The 21,404-nt window shown below is 46.1% G+C and overlaps 1 protein-coding gene across 4 annotated transcripts; it reads left to right on the top strand.

Annotated features, from left to right (window-relative positions):
- The first annotated feature begins 7,204 nt into the window (after positions 1-7,204).
- Positions 7,205-11,091, top strand: LOC142804071 (uncharacterized). 4 transcript variants are annotated; one of them, XM_075890620.1, is made up of 3 exons: positions 7,205-7,631; positions 8,303-8,347; positions 8,904-11,091. In XM_075890620.1, the coding sequence occupies exons 1-3, from the start codon at positions 7,535-7,537 to the stop codon at positions 9,062-9,064; spliced, it is 303 nt and encodes a 100-aa protein (XP_075746735.1). In that variant the 5' UTR covers positions 7,205-7,534; the 3' UTR covers positions 9,065-11,091. The 4 variants fall into 4 exon arrangements, with proteins under 4 accessions (XP_075746735.1, XP_075746734.1, XP_075746732.1 ...); XM_075890619.1 differs by having other exon boundaries at positions 7,252-7,631; positions 8,898-11,091; XM_075890617.1 differs by having other exon boundaries at positions 7,274-7,631; positions 8,225-8,347.
- Positions 11,092-21,404: the final 10,313 nt, after the last annotated feature.

Below are 21,404 nucleotides of genomic sequence, written 5' to 3'. Positions count from 1 at the left end.
GGGCCGAGCAACCGAACTTAAGTCGGCACGACCTCAACCGACCGACAGTGTAAAGGTGACGGAGTCGGCCAGCCGGGCCAAGTGTCGAGACATGAACAAGCTGGTAAATAAACCAACAGGACCCGTTGAACGTTATGCCCAGATAGCTGTGTCAGAAGAGACAACGATGGCTGAGACGACGCCTCAGATATCTTCGTTGGAAAGGGCTCGCCGAAAAAGAACGTGGAAACACAAGAAGAAATCGAGCGAGCACCGCAAGAAAAGACGCAAGCGCAGCTTGAAATACACAGGATAAGTGTTTAAGTCGAATCAGAATGTGTTGGGCAGTGCTGAGTGACATATGATGTGTTAATGTTGTGCTATCCTGTGTCCCAAGTGTCGAAGTGTTGTGCTGTGATGTGATGTATAGTATTGTACCATTGTTGTAGTGAGAGAACCTTGTACATTTGTATTATTGGGAATGTGTGGTGGAGTGTTGTACTCATGTGCTTGTGGTTGTGTTTTCACGTGTTGTGTAATTGAATTACAGTGTACAATTGTATTAAGTGATCTACTGTGAATGTGACGTGTCATGAGCGACGGACTAGGTTACAGTCTGTGAGAGTGTGTGGTGACTGTTCGCGCTCGTTTGAGTGGTTTTGAATATTATGAGATAATATTCTTAAAGTGAGGGGCAGTGTCACAGAACGAGCGCTAAAAAAGAGCGCGCCGCCAAATTCTTGCGACAACGGGCGGGAGAAACGCCGCGAGGTCAAAAGAAAAAAAAAGAAAGCAAACGTCCAAGGCTCCCCGGGCGCGCGCTCTCCCCGCGGAAGCGTGGCGTCGCAGACGAACCTCCTCACCCCGCATCGGCGGCCCAGCAAGCCCGCGATTTTTCTAGAACGAACGGGGCGGGGTCATACCGAGTTGACTCACCGGCCGTAGAGGGCATTCCAACCGTCTCGCCCTCTTCCCAGCTTTCGCTGCGTATCGCGCCGACGAAATGACGAGAAGCGTCTGCAATGTCGCGCGCAAGGCATTTAACCGAGCAGCCGAGATGAGAGATCAGGAGGAGACGGAAGTGAGCGCCAGAGCGCGTAGAGATTCCGCCGTGTAGTCGGCGAAGGTTTTGGTCCGTAGGGACGAAGCCGGAGATGAGGATTTCCACCTGAGGGGTGACGACTCGAGCTACAGGCAAGAGTGTGCGTTTACCGCTATCGAGCGAAGACGCGTAGCAACAGCTGCGGGTGTGAAGCCGACGTGTTCCGGCGAAGAAGTTGAAGTTGGAAGAGTGGCCAATTGAAGACGGGAGGTTTCCTGGAAGAGAAACTTCGAGGGCTGCGGAACGACAACAACGCTGGACTTTGAGTGAGTGATTCTCGGAAGAGTATCATCTCGACTTTGGTTCCAAGAACTTTGGACTGAATAGGTTTTCTATCTCTTTAGTCTTTAAGTGTCTTGGTTGTTCAATGCATGCGACTGCATTGTAGTGCGCATTGTTGTCTTTGTCCGTTGTCTCAAGTGTGGCTGATTGTATTGTGTAGTACGTTGATTGATTGGTTTTATTGGTGACATATTGTATGCAACTATTGTGGAGTGTGCATTTTTGTGTATTGTTTTCGATCTGCCATTATTGAGAATATAATTTGTTTGTTTATCAACTCTCGGCTCTGACTTGTTCTTTGGGCCACAACCGGCATCTGCTGGCGCGCCAATAAGGACCACTTCTAAAATTGTCCACGCTTTCGTGGTGCGGTTCGGGGGGGCCGATACTTCGGCTCTTGGAATTAGCCCGGCGATCGCCTCCCTAATAAACGGGACTTGTGTGACAACGCGCAAGTGGCACACCACCCAAGCATCATCCCCCCTACCTGCCAACAGAATTCGAGCGAAACATTGCTTCATTCTCCTCGCAATGAATGACGGTTGGCATTGAGGATTCTAACACCACACCTCAGTATCCGCCACGTCTCTACGATAGAGGCCCTGCCTATGACGCTGGATCGCAACGAGGACAGCCGCGTTCTTATACTCAGGACTCTCAGCCGGATTGCGTCCCGTGGCGGCAAGGACAGTACCGACCCTACTACCAAGATGTGACTTACGGCGAATACAGTTGATTCGAGAGAATGGCAGAAACCCGTTCTTCGCCTGATAACGAACTTCCTCGCCGACAGCAGCGGCCCAGAATTCATTCCGATGAATATAGTATAAACCGTGACCCTACCGTGTACTACAACTGTGGTTTCACTGGGCATATCGCTCGATATTGCCGCCACCACCGCCGCCAATCACGCAGAACACCAGCCATGTCTTCGCCACCAAGACCCAGTGCTTCATATGACATGCGGACAACCGACTTGTTTCCGAGGGACCGTTTTTCGCGCGAGACTAGACGCAGCGATTCGCCAGCATCCGAGCGGAGTTTGACACCACCATTCAACCGTTCTCGTCGCTCGCCGTCTCCTCTGCGTTGATCTTCTCCGCCGCCGCAGCCGGGAAACTAGCATCCGCAGCCAATGGTGGTGAGGATGCCGGACGGTCTTTTCAAAATATACCTCTGCCTATTGTGATGCTGAAAAACAAAGTGAATATGTTGATTGATGGAATACCGACTATGACGTTAGTTGACACTGGGGCTACTGTGTTTGTGATGAGCCTCGCCTTCAGAAACCGCTTAGGTCGCAAAGTTATGTTTTCATGGAACGATACAATCACTTTTCGTGGTGTAGGTGGCGAGGGTCCTAATCTTCTTTGTGTATGTGTTGTCAGTGTTTCATTGGCTGGAAAACTACTTGTATCCGAATTTATGGTTCTACCACGTTGTTCGCAAGGTGTAATTCTTGGTATCGATTTTCTGGAGCAATGCGGTGCTTCCGTCGACTATGGTAGTGGGAAAATATCATTAAACAATTTGTTTCTATCGTCGCTTTCCGAAGAAGACTACCATGGCGAAGACAGAAACACACTTAGTGTTATTGATAAAGTGATAGCACCATCTTGGTGCCTAACACCCGTTCGAGTCTCTTCCACAACAGTTGATGCTGCTTGGGTTGACCTCGTAGTGGGGCCTCTACGCAAGAACTGTTCTAAGAAGGACATACTCGTACCCTGTTCTGTTGTGTGCATGACAAAAGGAGTAGCAACATTGTGGGCGCTGAACTGTTCTGCCATGCCGGTTGTGCTTCCTCGCGGGATGAAGATAGCCCTCTTCGATGAAGACTCATGCAGCTCAATAGCAGCACTAGTTACAGACCTTACCACCTCTTCCGCTCCTTGTGATAATATCAATAATGAAGATCTAATGCTTGCTATGATCAGCAAGACTCTCAGTACAACGGAACGGCAAGCGCTATTGCAGGTCCTTTCCCGGCATGTTGCTGCTTTTGACTTCAAACATAGAGATGCACACCTTCAGTTACCCTCGTCTCGCGCTCGTCACAAAATAGACACCGGCTCTGCACACACCATCCACCAAAAGCCCTACCAAGTGCCATCCTCTGAGCGCAAAGTCATCGCCGAAAAAGTAGAGGACATGCTAAACAAAGGTGTCGTGCAAGAGTCGTCCAGCCCGTTGGCAGCCCCGGTAATTCTTGTCAGGAAAAAGCACGGTTACTGGAGATTCTGTGTAGATTACAGGCGTCTAAACACTGTGACGAAGAAAGATGTATATCCCTTACCGCGGATTGATGACGTCATAGATTGCTTGCACGCCGCTTCTTCTTTTTCGACGCTTGATTTGCGGTCCGGTTATTGGCGAATACCTATGAAACCCGCCGACAAAATAAAGACTACTTTCGTAACTCTGGATGGCCTATTTGAATTTAACGTCATGCCTTTTGGCCTTTGTAATGCTCCAGCCACCATTGAAAGATTTATGGACACAGTATTACGTGGCTTAAAATGGGAGATATGCATGTGCTACCTTGACGATGTTGTGATCTTTGGCCGTACGTTTGAGGAACATAACAACCGTCTCAGTCTTGTTCTCGACTGCATCAAAAAAGATGGGCTGGTTCTGAATTTAAAAAAAAATGTCGCTTTGGCGAACGTCAAACTCTACTGCTGGGGCACTTGGTCGACAAGGATGGCGTCAGACCCGATCCTCGTAAGATAGAAGCAGTGAGCTCTTTTAAACCACCACAATCCGCACGAGAACTTCGCTCATTTGTCAGCCTATGCACATATTTTCGTCGTTTTGTTCCACGATTTGCGGAGATTGTGTACCCGCTGACAAGTATCCTACGACACGATGCAACCTTCAACTGGACACCAGGGCCCGGATTCACAAAACTCACTTACGAAAACATTTTTGCGCAAGAGAAATTTTCTTGCGTAAGTCGATTCACGAAACAAAAAAACGTCGTAAGAGGCCATAGTTGTCACATCTGCCGCTGCAAATAAAGCGCGCTGTGACCGCCCGGGAACATGTCAGCGATGGTGATGCAGTTGCTATATTTGCTTACGTCACGAAAAGTGCTCGTAAGTGGATTCACGAAGCGAAATTGTGCGTAAAAACAGCATGGCTGAGAGAAAATCCCAAGAGTGGTCCGGACCACTCTTAGGAACAATGTGGCTACTTAGAACCTGCTGCCGCAGCGGTATACTTTGGTGCCCTGACTGGTTTTGAGTTAATTCACGCTCATCAAGGGCTGCCTGATGACTGCTGGTGCGTTTTTTATTTCTTTCGGCGCTTTGAGCTTCGCGTGTTGTTTCCCTTGTACGCAGTGGATGGTGTTGACAACCACCATCGTCCAATAAGTTCGTAGTCGCAGTAATTGAAGAATTCTATTGGGCGTCAATGGCATAAAACTACGCATGTAATGACTTGTGGTTGGATGAAAACCAATACGTGAATGGTTGGTGCATTCGAACGCGACATGGCATAGGATCAACCTTATTTGTTATGTTGTTGTGTTGCGCCCCATCTCATCCAATTAAAAGTGCGACTCGAGATCCTTGCCTCATTGGTGGAAATTACCACCAAAGAGGTTAATGGGAGCACATTCTTTGCACGCTATTGGAAATAAAAATGAGAGGAAGTTTTCAGTGAGTGGTTAATAAAGTTTGTGCTCTAGTGTACTTTCATTGGCTCTAACTGTCCAATGGTTGCGATCTCTGAAATACAGCTGTCGATACACTTTGGGACGATCTGGAACAAAACGTACTTTGTAAACCAAAGCGTATTAGGGGTGCGCGTGGTTACGCATGGAACTACAAACAAATCATGCATCTTCACCTTCACTGTTCCGACACCGATATGGACCGTGATATTATGGCAAGCAATCGGAATGAAATGACCCTAGTAACTTTGTATGACACCGAAAATATGCAAACCCTCACGATTCTGGAGCAAACCTTGGCTGAATTCATCCCTGCGTCAATTACCAGCCATTTAACTTGGCGCACGAACATCATTCAAAAGTAGAGCGAGCCACTGACATGTATTTTGTGCGACGTAGCGACCACTTGACCTGAGAATAATAGCGTTGCGAAGGCGAATCCCCTGTCGCATGCTCTGATCGAAGCAGACGACAAACGCGAGCAGACGACGGCTTGGCCGACAGGCACAGATTGTGATTGGTTGTGAAGCAATACCCTCTACATCAGCTCACTCCGTGACGTTGCCAAAACACTTCTTTCATCTGGCACGCCTGTCCTGTTCGTCATATCACTCCCTCGCACATAAGAGAAAATTTTTTCACGCCGTGAAAATAGTGCAAGTACTTTCTAAGAGCTCTCTTATCATCTTATGTGCTGCGCAGTTGTCGAAAACAACATGGCGTCGTAAACAGCATATCGGTCGGTGCGACTTTCAGCAAACGCTTCTCGCACGAGTTACTTCAGCGTTTGACCGGATGTGTTGTGATTACAGCAGCTCTTTCGGTGCGTGTAAGCAGTGCGGAAAGCTGTGGCAGTGCAATGGTGTACGGTGAAGCGCAGCGAAGCCTGTGCGTCGGTGTGGTTATCAAGCGGGGATCAGCGTCGATTTATCGACGGCAACTAGCACTCGAGAAGCCTGCAATGTGTATTTGTGTGCCGGTAACAGTTCGTTCGCTTGACTTTCCAATCTCTCAGTTTGGTGCTGTGCGACATTTCGGAATGACAGCGTTTTGACACGTTACTTGAGAGACCCCAAGTACGTACGGAAACGTAGAACTACGCGCTCGGTTCTTGCTTCGCCACTAGTTAGCCCGTACGCTTCTATTTACTTGAGAGCAATGTACTGTTCGGGAGTGAAACGATGTTCGTTGTGAACAGTGGTGCTGTGTTGACGTTCCAAGACTTGTGAACAAGCTGTGCTCGTGCGACCGAAAATGGAAAGACAGCGTTGATAACTGTTTTGCCCTGCGAAGTCGTGGTGGGGCAGATTGGCGCTTTTGTTTGTTAAGTCGTCACTTCTCCTTTTTGTGATAACCATAGTCCTAGCGCTGTGATGTGATGAACCAAAACTGCGAGATGCTACATTCTGTTGTGGATCGTGTTACTTTGGAAGCGCGCCTAGACTGTTCTTCGGTAACAAATTGAGAGTTCTATGTGGCAGCGAGAGCCCGTGAACGTCAAGCTTCCCTCCAGCCCCCCAAAAAAGCAAAGATTTCACCGGTGCTTTGCTTTGGATGAAGTTGTAGGCCAATATCTCCTAACTACAGGTTTCCGAGTTCGTCTGGCCATCGTTTTGCACGGCACTAGAGCCTTGAGAACAGCCGGTCATGGCCTGTTCTTACACTTTATCAATGGACGTGCACGCCTGGCCAGCCCTTCATTGCTGTCATTGGCAGCTTCCAGTCTGCAGATGCCGTTTGCCTGTTGGCCGTACTTGGTTCCTTATGACACCGACGGCTACTAAATGCTGCTAACGGTGAGTTCACCTTGCAGAACTAAATTTCACCGGTACTATAATTCACGCAGTTCTATAACGTGTGCAAGTTTTTAAGCCCATCAGATGTAATGTTTCTCTATGGTAAGTTGAAGCATGAAAAATTTACTACTACTGTTATATACATACATATATTATGGAGCAAATACATAAAAGAGTTTTTTGTGATTTGATACAAGTGAGCTCTTGTTTGATTATGAGGTTGGGCCTGTCGATTGACCACATTTGATAGTTGGAAAGTTAATGTGAATTTATTTTTCAGGAGCCAGGTTGCACTTAAAAAATTTATGTTATTTTGGAAAATTAGTTCTATAGACGATTACCACTGTGGCAGTACTATACTTCAGTAGGACATATATATTGCGGTACATAAATTTTACATGAGGCTTCAATTTATTTCAAAGTGATTATAGCAGATTTTGGTCACTTTAACGAAGTGATAGCTTCCTCAAATAAGTATTAGAAGTGAGTGCTTTTAATTATTGTTTTTAAATATATCGTTTTTGGCTCTTCACAGATCGCAGAGATTGGTTTGTTAAGGTCCTGTGATGCATCGGTTGCACATTCTGGCACATCAATCCTCAACATTACTTGGAGCACCTGTACAAAAATAGGAAGGACACGTTCTCCCTAACTGTGCAAGCCTATGTCACTGCTCGGACTGTTATCATTCAGCGGATGTGGCGTGGAAGCATGCATGGCAGCCTCATCTGGAACGACTGCGATCTGCTTGGGAGCTTCGAGGGCACAAAACTGCCTAACGGCTGGCTGCAAGGTTAGAATTTCTTTAATACATACGATTACGTGAACACCACTTACTGTGCACAAATTGAAAACCCAAGCATGGTTGCTTTCAGTGGATACCTGTAATATTCTTACACATAATTCTTATTCAACATTTATGGAACTAAATTGCAAGATAATTGAGAATGTTGAAAGCTGAAAGCCTGCAGCTTATGAATGAAACTCCAATAATCTGAGACTCAAAAGCTTGTGCTTTGAAACGAGCACAAATACTTTGATTCCTTATTGAGCTCTCGAGCTTGTGACTCCCTCTGTGGATCAAGTGCTCTGGAAGGAAATAGCAAGTGGGTGAAAATTGCCTGGCTGTTCTCAACTTGCAAGGAGAAAGACCTATTGAAGAAGCCTCAGATGACATAGGGCCAGTAACTGCATCTTTTACCTAATGTAGCTTTTTCTCTCTCAGTGCTGTTGCTTGTGTTTCAGCCGAACATGTTCACCACGATTGCATAGTGATATATATTTTTCTACAAATTGTACCTGACCAAAGTATGAATTGTTGATCTCTAAAGGTGACGTTTAGTGTGTTTCAAAGCCATGGCTTCTCATTTCTCTGTCTGTGGCTAGCCTATTTCAGCAGCAGAGCGATGCAGCTAGCACACATGCAATCCAAGTCATGGAGCGCTCCTTTGGTGTTCTGTGCAGGACACAGCATATCCATCCGGCAAGACACTGGTATCAACAATAATGGTGAGTGTTGGTGGCACCTGTAGGAGCTCGTTGTGTTTGTTGCGTATGATTATTTCCCCTGATGAAGTGCATTTTTGAAAGGTTTTCTTCATTTAGAATAATAGATGTCAGTAACAAGCACACTCATAATCCACAAGTTTTTTGTGTCTTCTAGACTGCCCATTTGCTCCTATATGCGGTATGGTGAACTGGCTATGTTAGACAGCCTTAAAGTTATCAACATTGGCTGTTGTGTTGTAATGCAGTCTAACTTGTGTTTCTTAGTGAACTTATTTGTGGTCTACTTCTCGCACCTAGTGTAAAGTCGAAATAAAAGAAACTCTATTGGCTTTTTATGCCTGTCAGAAGTTTCATGCCTTCATCTATAACATTGTGGTTTCGCTCTTGTATCATATTAAATATATTTTCAGCCTTCACTGTTTGTGTGTGTGTGTGTTGAGGCTTGTCATTGGCTTCTGAAAATACAATATCTGTAAATATGAGCACATAATTGACAACTATACACTCTTGCATGTAGCATGGTTGTAACAATGATCTGTATTTTTCTAAGTTCCAGCAGTAACAAGGGGTTCGGTGCTCCACGGTCATGTACAGTGTATCAAGAACAGAACACAGAAGACCAACAAGTATAAAGGGACTGCCAGTGACTGTTCTCCTGCTCAAAGTTTACAACAGCAGAAAGAGCACATTGTGATGTCAGGAGCAGCTGCTGCTTAACTTCTTAGCAGTGCATTATTCAGCAGTTCCTTTGCTTGCATTTGAAATTATTTAAATTTTGCATGAAAGATACCAAACTATGACACTAATTTAAAGGCTGCTGTAGTGTTAGTGGGCAAATATTTTTGAGCTGAAGTTTTTAACATGTGTGTTAAGTGCCTGCGTGCCTCTACATTTGCATGCAAGAAATCACACCATCCATGGTCGCCAATGGTAACTGTGTTTGCATTCTTTGTAGTACGACAAGTAAAGCCATGGATGCAGTAATCATGTACTTAGTCAATGCAATCCTTCAGTGTACACTCATTTGTATAGCACTAATGATGCCATGAGTGTATAAGCTCTGGGAAGTGAATCTATGTGGATTATTTTATTTGGAAGGAAGAGGATCATCACCACTCCTAGTATATCTTAACAGTAGATTTTAGTGGTTGGGTATTATCCCACTGCCTGTCCGTCCTTCAACAGTCTACTTATCTCCTGTGTAAGTGTAACTTTTTAAATGTATACTTTGCTCGGATAGGTTTGTTCATAATGTAATGCAAGTGACTTATCATCTATGCAGCTCTACTCAGACTAGAAATAAAAGTATTTATTTTTATATGTAGCTATAGCATGCATTCACTTGCGTTTTTCTAGGTGCCTGTACAATTGTTTAGCCCTACAAAAGTGCTGGTATACTCTAATATTGAATCTGGCATCTTAAAATAGTTTGTTAGTGGAAGTAAGAATGTGTTTACAACCAATATTACTATCCTCAGATGAACTGTGAAAACTCTGTGGAAATTTATTTACAGTTTTTGAACGTTGTGAAGGCAAATGTTATGTTCTTTTATTGTGGTCCCTGTTTCATGCAATTGACGCATAATTACTTTGCAGTGGCATAGTATTAGTTGTTGTTTTACACATATGTGCTGAGCAACATCACAGTTAAGGCCAGCAGCAAGACATACATGCAGTGCACTGGAGCATCACCTCACATAGTGTACAGTCTTTGCCCACCAGTAAACTCCATATTTTTCAAGCAGACTAATAGACAGCTCTATGGGAACTGTGTTGGTGTGCAAACTTTGAAGTCTTCTTGAGGAGTGTTTTTCATCATTTTTGTCCAAGTGAAGTAGCTACCCAAGGCTACAACTGGTGGGAATGTGGTGGTTTCCTCTCTCCAAAAGCACTCCTACCAGCTGCCTCAATGTTAGCATGGGGTGAATTCACGAACTGGAAAAATAATTGGTCTTTGTTTTCTTGGCCGAAAGAGTCACTTCCACCGTTGAGCCACCACGACGCGCCAGAATAGAAACTTTTAGCTAAATAAAGTTGATTCTACTTTTGAGAAGTGTTTTGGTGAAACGAAATGGCACCTATAGCTGTCAATATAAACACTGTTTGCACCAAGGAGCTTAGTAGCTTATAATTGTATTATTCATGTATTGTCTAGAATTTACTCGCGCTGTGCCAACTTTCAGCCCAAGTGTCCTAACATACTTTGTTAATGGGTTGTGAATGAGCCAAACTATGTAAATAAACAGAGTGATATTGCAGACATGTACAAAATATTGATGCACAGCCATTTTCTTTAGCATGACATTGTCAAGGGCTCTATTCTTGTGTTTTTTATAAAGAGTGCTTGTCACTGGGCATCAGCGGAAAACTATGCATCAAGCTTTTGCGAGATGGTTCGAGAAACACCGTGTTCATAATAACAGTGCCGGTGGATTTCTCTCGTAAGTTACTTTCTGTAGTATATTTAAAATGAGTTTATTAGAATTGTTGTTTTATAGCCATTCATTTTAATATTTACACCTGAGTGTGTGTATGTATGTATGTATGTATGGGTGAACATATGTATATGTGTGTGTGCGTATATGTATGTATGTATGTATCTTTTAAATGAGAATCCGTTTATCATTGGTGAGTAAGTTTGGTAATGATATGGCTGAATTTGTTTCTAGTTATTTCTCTTTTGAGCCATTACATATTTCAATTTATTTTGTACTGCATAAAAATAAATGTAACCTTACACAGAATATGTGTGTTTGAAGAAGTTGTTTCATTTACCAACCTACAGTCATGGGCAAGAAATTGGGTAAAATGGAACGAACCTGCGAAGATTAGATTGATTGATATGTGGGGTTTAACGTCCCAAAACCACTATATGATTATGAGAGACGCCGTAGTGGAGGGCTCCGGAAATTTAGACCACCTGGGGTTCTTTAACGTGCACCCAAATCTGAGCACACGGGCCTACAACATTTCCGCCTCCATCGGAAATGCAGCCGCCGCAGCCGGGATTCGAACCCGCGCCCTGCGGGTCAGCAGCCGAGTACCTTAGCCACTAGACCACCGCGGCGGGGCCTGCGAAGATTAGTTTAGAGCATAGCTACTCTACATGGCATATCTCGTACACATTGCGTTGGTTGAATATGTCGATTTCAACCTTTCAATTTTAATCAGAATAAGCAAGCTATCACCCGTGGTTGTATATGTGTGTGATAATTATGCATACTGTGATACCGGTTCGCAATTACAATTAAGGTCACAAACCTAGTCAAGCTGAATACACGAATTTTGTCCATGCACCTTTCATCTCCACTGGAACTGTTGTTAATAAAAAAATAAACTTCAGTTTAGAAATTTATTCTAGTAACCAAAAGCAGGGTATCTCTTTATCACAGGCCCGTGTGCTCAGATTTGGGTGCACGTTAAAGAACCCCAGGTGGTCTAAATTTCCGGAGCCCTCCACTACGGCGTCTCTCATAATCATAGAGTGGTTTTGGGACGTTAAACCCCACATATCAATCAATCGGTATCTCTTTATCACACAAATCAAATTGCCATGGTTCTGTTTCATCTGGACAATAGAATACCCTCTCAGCAGAACTCGATTAACTGCTATAGTTCATTTTAACCATTCACAGCGACATTACACTGAAGCGTGCAGCACGACAAATAGCGGGAGAGAAGACACAAACTAATCACTCTGTTCGCGTCAGCTCTAACTGTCCGTGCTCTTTGGTCTTGCTGCATGTGATGATGCCCACCAACTTAGCACGAAAGCGTGTCCCTACAAAGGCAGTCAACTTGGCTGCAAGCAGTTGGCTCACTGCATGTGTAGATTTTCTTCAAAGCACCGTGAAGACTGATTGCTGGTCGAATATCCAAACACGTGAAAAGTAATATACCAGGTATAATATTAATATTTCAGCACTGGACACTTTTGCGATAAGAGAGGATGGAGGAGAAAATTATAACCCTGAATTGTTTAATTTTTGAAGGAGCACAGTACAGCGCTTTTGGGTCAAAAGGGGAGTGAAAGAAGCAAGTGCGAAAGTCTACTTCTCAAAAAATTAGTACCCGCCACCACACATAATGTCAGGCCGGGCAACCTCTTGAAAAAAAAAAGTGCTCAGTGATTCTACGAATCGAACCAAGTACCTCGTAGATTGTAGTTGAGCGCTGTAACCGCTCGTCCACTGCAGCAGTGCTTGCATTCGCCCTATTGCTGATATATCGTCATTCCTTCGAATGAAGCCAAATGCAAAAACGTCCGGTGAAACTTTGTCAAAAATAGAAAAAATAGTTAGAATGCGTTTGCCCAAGGTTACTAGAAGATAGAAACCGCCACGTGTGACTGCATAACCGTGCGCTATTTATTCTTGTACATTACTGTCAGGACGTTGGGATAGCTGGCTCTAACGTAGGCTACCTTCTCATAGTTTGCCAAATATAAATAAGAAAATAAAAATATATAACAGCCTGTGACAACGCTAATCAACTATTATGAGTTCACTGTCACTAGTGTCACTTTCACTAGATGAATGCTCAGTTTGCTTCCATTATCGTTATTTAGGAAAGTTTTGGCTCATTAACTCAACTCTCCTAATTAGCAATGATTCTCACATCTAAGGACAGTCACACTTCATCTCGCTTTCTGAGTGGCTGTCACTCCCATATAACGCGTACTCCTCTTTTTTATGCTCTCCGAGCATCTGACGCTGCTTTGCGGAGACTTTCCCTGACGTCGGCTGGGCCAGAAAATTGTCTTTATTATCTATAAATTTCAAGCTTTCGCGAAGCCGAAACGAGAGTCTCTCTCTCTCTCTCTCTCTTCATCCTTTTCGCACGTGTGATAACGTCTCTCGACCTCAAGACTCGTATACACGTCCCTTGCTTTGTTAGCGCACTCAAACAACGCTGGACGAAATATTTGCACCGTGTTTTGTGAAAAGCATTAGCACTGAGACACCTCCCGACGAGTCTCCCTCATTTTACGTAGACATATACCTAAGCGTAAGCGTATGCACGTTCTCGCATTCCGGCTTTATAAAGATGCTGCGGTGCATGAAACCAGCGAAATTGCGCTCACAATTTCAATTGACTACTGCTGTTATCTATTTTAGCACAATTCGTCTGCAGGCACCAAAGTCGCTCATGTGTCTTCTAATTGGAATATTGTAACAAAGGCTACCTTTGACTATAGGTACAAAACACCCTTACGTTCACCACTATACCGTGGTAGATTGCACCGAATTAGTTAAGTAGCAGCGCAGCTTCAATGAAATGTAAGGTAAGTGGTCGCTTTAAATAAGGGAAGACATTCAAGGCACATTTTCAAACATTGCATGCATCGATTTATGTGTGGTTTCATTTATGTGGTGCACCTGGAGTGTTGTTTACTTGTACTTGGCGAGATAGTGCATGGATTGCTCGGTGGCTTAAGGCCATCGAGCAATTATTTTTTTTAGCTACAGTCGTTGATTAAAGGCGAGTGCTTGGCTTTGCACAGCCCACCAAAACGTCTATTACAACGTACGCGGCATCCCGTAAGCGCTGTAGCAGACGCTCGCGGAACTGAAACTTAGATGCAGCAAATCATTGGCTATCATCGTATACTCTCGATGCTAGACGCTTTGCGTGCTACCTTGATATTATCGGCACACACTTCTTTCTTTCCTTGTCGTTTCATCGGCTATCGTCTGTCCTCCTTGCCCTCTTAAGTGCCGAATAAGTTAAATTCATACCCGCGCTATAGTAATCCCTCCAGATAAGAGACGTTTTGGCTAAGAAAATGCGTAGCCAAAGAGAAAGCTTTGTGAATTCGGGCCCAGAATGTGACGCCGCATTCTCACAACTTAAGTTTGTACTAACGTCAGCTCCACTGTTGCGTCACTTCGATCCATCTTGCCCGACTGAGGTCCGCACGGACGCTAGTGGTATCGGCGCAGGAGCGGTGCTTGTACAACGTCACAATGGCGCAGAGCATGTCGTAGTATACGCCAGCTGATGCCTGAGCAAATCTGAACGCAATTACACAGTTACGGAACAGGAATGTCTGGCAGCTGTTTTCGTCGTACAAAAAGTTTTGTTGTTATCTTTACGGGAGGCCATTTAAGATAATTACCGATCACCATTCGTTATGCTGGCTGGTTGGTTTGCGGGACCCCTCTGGCCGCCTCGCACGTTGGGTGCTGCGACTTCAGGAATACGAGTTTACGGTGTCGTACAAAAGTGGCCGTCGTCACGCTGACGCAGACTGCCTCTCCCGGATTCCTCTTGCGACTACCGACTGCGATGCTGAGAATTTTGACGACTGCCTTGCCGCTGTTGCAAGCACGTTCCCCAACGCGGCTGAATTCCAGAGGGAACAACGTAATGGTCTCAACCTGGATCCTCTTTTTGCCGCTGCACGTGCCTCCCAACACAGCGGTCGCTTTACGGTCCGAGACAAGTTGCTCTATAAAACTAACTACTCCAGACATGAAGCACGTTTTCTTGTAGTTGTTCTCGAGAGCCTTCGCTCCGATGTTCTACGTGCTATGCATGACGATGCGACATCCGGTCATTTCGGCTTCATACGAACGCTGATCCGCACGCAAGAACGCCTTTACTGGCCCAAGATGTACTAAACAACGAAACGTTACGTCGCTAGATGCGAGACGTGCCAACGTCACAAGCGCCCGGCCACCGCTGCACCAGGTCCCCTTCAGCCAATAACACCACCCAGCACGCCTTTTGAACAAGTAGGAATTGACATTATGGGTCCATTTCCGTTATTGAACAATAAGAACCGTTGGATAATCGTCTGCGTAGACCATCTTACGCGGTATGCCGAAACCGCAGCCATTCTCTCTTCTACCGCTGCATCCGTAGCATTCTCTCTGCTCCACTCGGTGGTCCTGCGCTAAGGCCCACCGCGTGTTATTGTCAGCGACCGTGGCCGGCAGTTCACTGCTGATGCTATTCAAGAATTACTGCGCATGTGCACGACACAGTTCCTTCATTCCACACCGTATCATCCGCAGACGAATGGCCTCGTCGAACGGACATACAGAACGCTGACCAACATGCTTGCCATATACGTTTCTTCCAATCACAAGAACTGGGAAGAAGTGCTGCCTTTTATTACGTACGCCTACAACACGGCGAACATGAAACAACAAACTTCAGCCCATTTTATCTGCTGTACGCCAGGTTGCCACTAAGCCCTCTAGACACTTTCTTACCCTTCATTGTACACAATGTCGACTCTGTATCGAACATCCTGTGCCTCGCGGAAAAAGCCCGTTGAATCGCTCATCTTCGAACTCTGGCCTCTCAACGTTGCTTGAAGGAACTTTACGACGACCATCACGAACCGGTATTATTCGAAAAATGTGACTTGGTGTTGCTTTCGACACCGCAACGCAAGCGTGGATTATGTCAAAAGCTTCTCTCACGATAATCAGGCCCATTTGTAGGTTTGGAGCGTCTCAGCCAGCTCACTTACGTAATAGCTCGTCTTTTGTCCAATGGTCGACGATCGAGCAGAACGCAGCTCACTCACATTGCTCGCCTGAAACAGTTCTACCCTCCGTGTGCATCGTAACTCGCCCTACTGGCTTCGTCTGCTTGCGGGGGAATGTAACGGGCTAGTAAAAGGCAAAGAAAAGAAGGAGACGAAGACGAAGAGTCTTGCAAGATCGCAGTGCGCCACCACGAACGACCATCGTTCACCTCTTGTAAATAAAGCCGTTTCATCACAGCTCGCTGTAACAATATGATACCCTAGCCGCCTCTTGGCCCGAGTCTCCCTGGGGAGTTGTCTCACGCTCGACTGCCTCTTCGTCGGAAACCGAGATCTCAAGTCTCCCCGCGAGAGCGCGGGACTGCGATCGTGTGAGTGCCATGCACGCGAGGAGCGATGAAATTGACTGGCCCTTTTTTTTTAATGAGCTGCTCTGATTTGTTAGAAAAAAGGTATGGAAAATCTTAGGGTAAATCAGGGCTCACGGCCGCCTCAGCGCGTAATTTTCCAAGAGTTCCCTCCAGAACAACAGCAGCAATTGGCAAACAGGCACTTTGCTCTTCTGCAACCTGTATGCGCATTCGCGAGCATAGTCGCCAGGGAAGATGCAAGGTGGGTGCGCTATGTCCGTCGTCGCAGCTGAATCGCGGAGTGCCCGGCATTTCTTTCCGTTGACCACAATTTCGCGCATGTAAGGCTCGAGTAGCTTCAAGTTCTCGTCCGACTCGCAAATGCCAGCGAAAGCAAACTTTTGCTTACAGCTAAATGAGATATGACCCTCCTTTTTACAATTGTAGCATACAATTGGTCCTTTTGATTCAAAAGCTACAGCGGTGCCTACGCGTTTTCTCGTACGTGCTGTCGACTCAGGTGCCTCTCCTGGCTTTCTCCTTTTCCTCTCATTGTTAGTCGCTCCCTGACTGAATTCGTCACGCGGCGGAGCCATCTTTTGTGTTGTAATTTGAGCAGCAAGCCGCCTTGAGAATTCCCTCTTCTTTTTTTATCCTCGCGATCCAACTGAAAGTTTCTTCTAGTATAATACTCATCAGCCAGCTCAGCAGCTTTGACAATGTCTGTTCCCTACATTCTGTCCTGAAGCTATAGAGTCTGGCATCTTCAGGCAACACCCAATAGAATTGCTCGAAGGCCACACAATCAATCACCCTGTCGTGGTTACCAGAGGGTTACGGAGAAGTGCGGATGTTTACATCCGCACTTCTAAGTCATTCTTTCAAATTATACTTAAGCTGGTACACGGACGCTGTGCATGATTAACTGCATCTTTTTGCTTGCCGAATTCACTGCCGAAATGCCTCAGCAGACAAGCGGTACTTGCGAAGGAGGGCCACTTCAACCTTAGCGTAGTTGTCAGAGTCTTCTCTAGACAACCGTGCGATTACTTCCGCGGCCTCTCCCGGAATGACTGACAGAAGCTTCTGGGACCAGACACCTTCATTTATCCCAATTTTCTCGCACGTGCGCTCAAACTTCACTAAAAAAGCGCAATGTCTCCTCCCATCCTAAATGGCAGAATCAAATCTTGGATGTTCTGTCTGGGCATTTCGTCTGCCAGGGATAGCGGACTAGACTGCACCAAGGTTATGTGAATCTCCTCAAGTTCTAGCTCTTTTATTCTAAGAGCATGTTGACGCTCTTCTCGCCTTTCACGCTCCTCAGCCTCCTCACGTTTGCGTTCTCGACGCTCCTCAGCCTCCTGCTGTCTTTCTTTAATTGTTTCCGTAGCCTCTTCTATCTCCTCTTCAGCTATTCCCTCCACTCTCATAACATCAAGAATATTTCCTTTACGGCTTGTCTTAGCAACGGAAACACCCAGCTGCTCACAAACATTCAGATGGTCCCTAACTGTGACCTTTTCTATTGTATACCGTGACTCGTGCACGTTCCTTTCGTAAAGAGCTTTGTCTCAGAAGCTACATTAAACAACGTGAAGCAAGCCGAGAACCAGCCAAACACTAGCCACATAAATATTTAAAAAGAACGCACTTGGCTACTCTGTGCTGACAGGGTCTGACGACAAAAGACGAACGTCCAGCACTCACCCAACCAGAGCCGGTGACTTCGGTCATCTCGTCGCTTCCGTCGAGTGGTGTCGTGGGTGTCCCCGGGCCTGCATGGATCCGCTCCAACTGTCCAGCCATTGAAGTCGGCGTAGCGGAACCCAGGGCAGCAAAACGATATCACGGTGTTCGTCCTCGGGCTCCAGGGATCCGATCCAACTTTTCAGCCATTGAGATCGGGGTAGCGGGTCCCAGAGCAGCAAAACGTTGAGGACAGAGGTAGCGTATCCCGCAGCTGCCAGCCACTGTTATGAACTTGGGTTCGATGGCATCCCACCACGGCCACTACTGTTATGAATTCGCTGTGTCGCGATGGTAGGGGCAGCAAAGAGCGGTGAGCAGTCAAACAGACTTCGCTGAAGCCTTCGCCTGAAGGCGGAAGAGGGAGGCGATCTGTATTGAAAGCAGCAATAAGAAGGAGCGTTTACTGTAGCAGGTTGTCCTTTGTACAGGGCCACGCAGCACGACAACGTCGGCTGGGGAAAAACCCTCCAAACATGGGACCGGTACGGCCTTGAATAACGTCTTGTGTCCCTTCTTTCAGACCAGTTCCCGGGGCTCGGCGGAGGAGACGCGTTCATTTCTGGAACTGCAAGATGGCTCTGAGGAGGCGAAGTTATCCCCGCAACTGCACGGTGCCGCCTTCTGCATGTAAGGCGGCGCTGGGAGGGGGGAGACAGTTCACGGCAACAGCGCTCGATCTGGTGGGAACAAGCGCTCCCGAATGATGACCATGCTTGTGGCATAACAGTAGTCCTGTTCTCACATGACATGCATTTCATGATTATAATGTTTGGACCATTCACATACCTTCGTCATTATTTCAAGTACCGTATTACCGAATTTAGTATATGTGTCTCTAGTGTAACGGCTGCAAGCGCATAATGAGCTTGGCATGTAGTCATGTGGTTACATGACACGCATGTCATGAATTTTATGTTAGAGCCTGTAGCTTGTGTTGGCCATGCAATCATGCCACATCACACCAGTTTCGCAACATGCCATGTGAACAAAATCAACGCAAGAGCTGCGAGAACATGAAATGCAAATTATGACATTCATGACATACATGTCACGATTTTCTTGTTATGACTTGTTACATATGTTCTTCATACAGTCATGTTATGCCATACCAAGTTTGGTATTGATATCATTATCGAAACGACCAGGAGAGCTAAAAGCCGCAGGCGGCTAGATAGTTAGATAGATACGCTCAAAGTCGGCGAAGTTCGCTAAGAAATGCTTTGCATTTAAAAAAGTTGGATTATCTTCCCGAAGGAAACCCTGATGGGATTCGAAGCAGGAGCAGTGTGGTCAAAACTGTCGTCGACGCGGGAGCTGGAACAACGGTTTGAAGCGTTATTCGGTGTAGCGTTCACAGATAAACTAGCTAAAATGGTGTTTCCCTTCGCCATGTGGTCGAGTAGTGCGGACGTTGGAGACAGTGAAGCGAGTGAAAAATGTTTGGTGAGTGGGGGGGAGGAGTCGGCAGCTGCGGACGCTGTGCGGAGCATGTTTAGGGGACAAAGAGTGACGTCAGCGCGCACCTCCGAGGGAAGCGTGTGAATAGAGCACGACGTAATCACGCAGCTGCAGCGTGATCTACTTGTCAACGCTCCAACACTTGCGGCGAGGGAAACACGTTGTGGCGTGTTCGTACGGCCACACGTACGTACACGTTACACACGTGAGTCAAAGAGCTGCTTTGCATATATAAAATTCACAGAATATCCACGGAGTCAATAATGATAAATGAGTCGAAGATTCTGTCTCTGTCCATCCCTGCATGTGCCGATCCGTCTGTGTGTCCGTCCGTGTGGACGAACAGAGGCACGAATAGACGGGCGAAAGCACGTATGGATGCACAGACGCATTGGCGGATGGACGCACGGAAGAAGAGATTGATAGAAGCACAGACCACAGATGGGCGCATGGACGGATAGATGGACGCTTTGCGCCACTCAACCTCATTTCGTGAATACGCTGTGAAAACCACTAACATCATCCAGTTGTATTGTTCCCTAGGCCACAAGTCCTAAACTTAAGGTGGCTACATACTACTACTCCTACTACCACTATTCCTACTACTACTACTACTACTACTACTACTACTACTACTATACTACTACAACTACTACTACTACGGAGGTCTAAGAAGCTTAGTCCCTAGTAGCTCTGCAACGCATGGAGCAACGCAACTGCTTCGTCTAGATGTAACTCCGTTTTGTACATTTACGCTTGCTCCGCGAAAAATCGTGGCCGGCCAATGAAGGAGACACAACTCGCGTTGCGTTTCCCTTTAATCTGGCAGGGTCGTTCCATATCTCTATTATGGCGCGAGTAAACGACCTTACCTGAAGCCTGGCGTACAAACAATCACGCCCTTCTGGCTGTCACAACCTTTTCTTTGGTTCTGCTCTCACGGTTTACAACAGATACCACAGGCATGCACGACCACAACGGCACGCTAAATCATTAATCAATCCTTATTCATGAACGTTAGTCGTCGATTTCGAGCTGAATCACTGAGCGCCAACGTGGATGCATTTGCGTCAGATGATGGTTTTGCTGTCATACACCTACAGACAATGAGTTTTCTTATACCATCGTACAGTAAACATCAAACTGCTTCTGCAAGGAGATGTTTTACTTTGTGTTGTACCCCCGAAGCGTGGGTGTAATGGCTAAAGCACTCGGCTACTGACCCGAAGGTAGTGGGATCGAATCGTAGCCACGACGGCTGTGTTTTGTTGTAGGTGAAAAAGCTTGAGGCCTGTGTCTCCAGGTTTAAGTTCACGTTAAGAAATCCCAGTTAGTCAAAATTTCTGGAGCTCTCCACAACAGCGTCTTTCATAACTATTATACAGTGGCTTTGGGACATTACACCTGAACATTTATTATCAATATTATTATTTCTGTGTTATAACGATTCGTATGACAGGGAATCCAACAAGATTTTGCAGTGAGAGCTGTATATGGGCAGAAGAAATGAAAAACCATGTGGCATCGTTATCATGAGTGGTCTCTATTGGCTATGATATCAGTTACTTCATTCTTAGCATCGTACCCTAGATCGCGCACAGGGATGCAAGTACCGGTGGCAGGCAGATCCTGCAAACCACGCCGCGGAGTTAGCTAGCAGTTCATAACAACAGTGCGCTGAACAGGCAGAGTTGCGGGCACAAGAGCGTAAACATGATGATTGCAGGAGCACGTTCGCTGGGGGGGAACACCCGCTCTAACAGGAGTTTCTTTGACGCCACTTTGGCTACGGCTCTGACATCTGTGACCACTAGTGGTTCGAGAACAACCTGGGCAACGACCAACGAAATCCTGTCTCTACAACGCAACAACGCCATCGAGGTACTGACGCAGTGGTTCCCGGCTGCTCCCAACGTTGGGCACTTTCAGGCGTGGGGGACGTGAAAGGAATCACTGATGCGGCTTGTGAAATAAACACTGTGGTAAAGCCAAGCAA

Source organism: Rhipicephalus microplus, chromosome 3 (assembly GCF_043290135.1).
Source record: "Rhipicephalus microplus isolate Deutch F79 chromosome 3, USDA_Rmic, whole genome shotgun sequence".
NCBI classification, from domain to species: domain Eukaryota; kingdom Metazoa; phylum Arthropoda; class Arachnida; order Ixodida; family Ixodidae; genus Rhipicephalus; species Rhipicephalus microplus.
The sequence above is the reverse complement of the archived record's forward strand: the minus strand, read 5'-3'. Positions and strand labels throughout refer to the sequence as shown.

Bases quoted from the DNA above. Each gene is read 5' to 3' on its own strand.
- LOC142804071 (XM_075890616.1), top strand. From the start codon at position 7,535: ATGTGGCGTGGAAGCATGCATGGCAGCCTCATCTGGAACGACTGCGAT. The intron at 7,632-8,224 runs GTTAGAATTTCT...GTCTGTGGCTAG, and splicing joins GCCTAACGGCTGGCTGCAAG to CCTATTTCAGCAGCAGAGCG. The intron at 8,348-8,897 runs GTGAGTGTTGGT...TATTTTTCTAAG, and splicing joins CACTGGTATCAACAATAATG to TTCCAGCAGTAACAAGGGGT.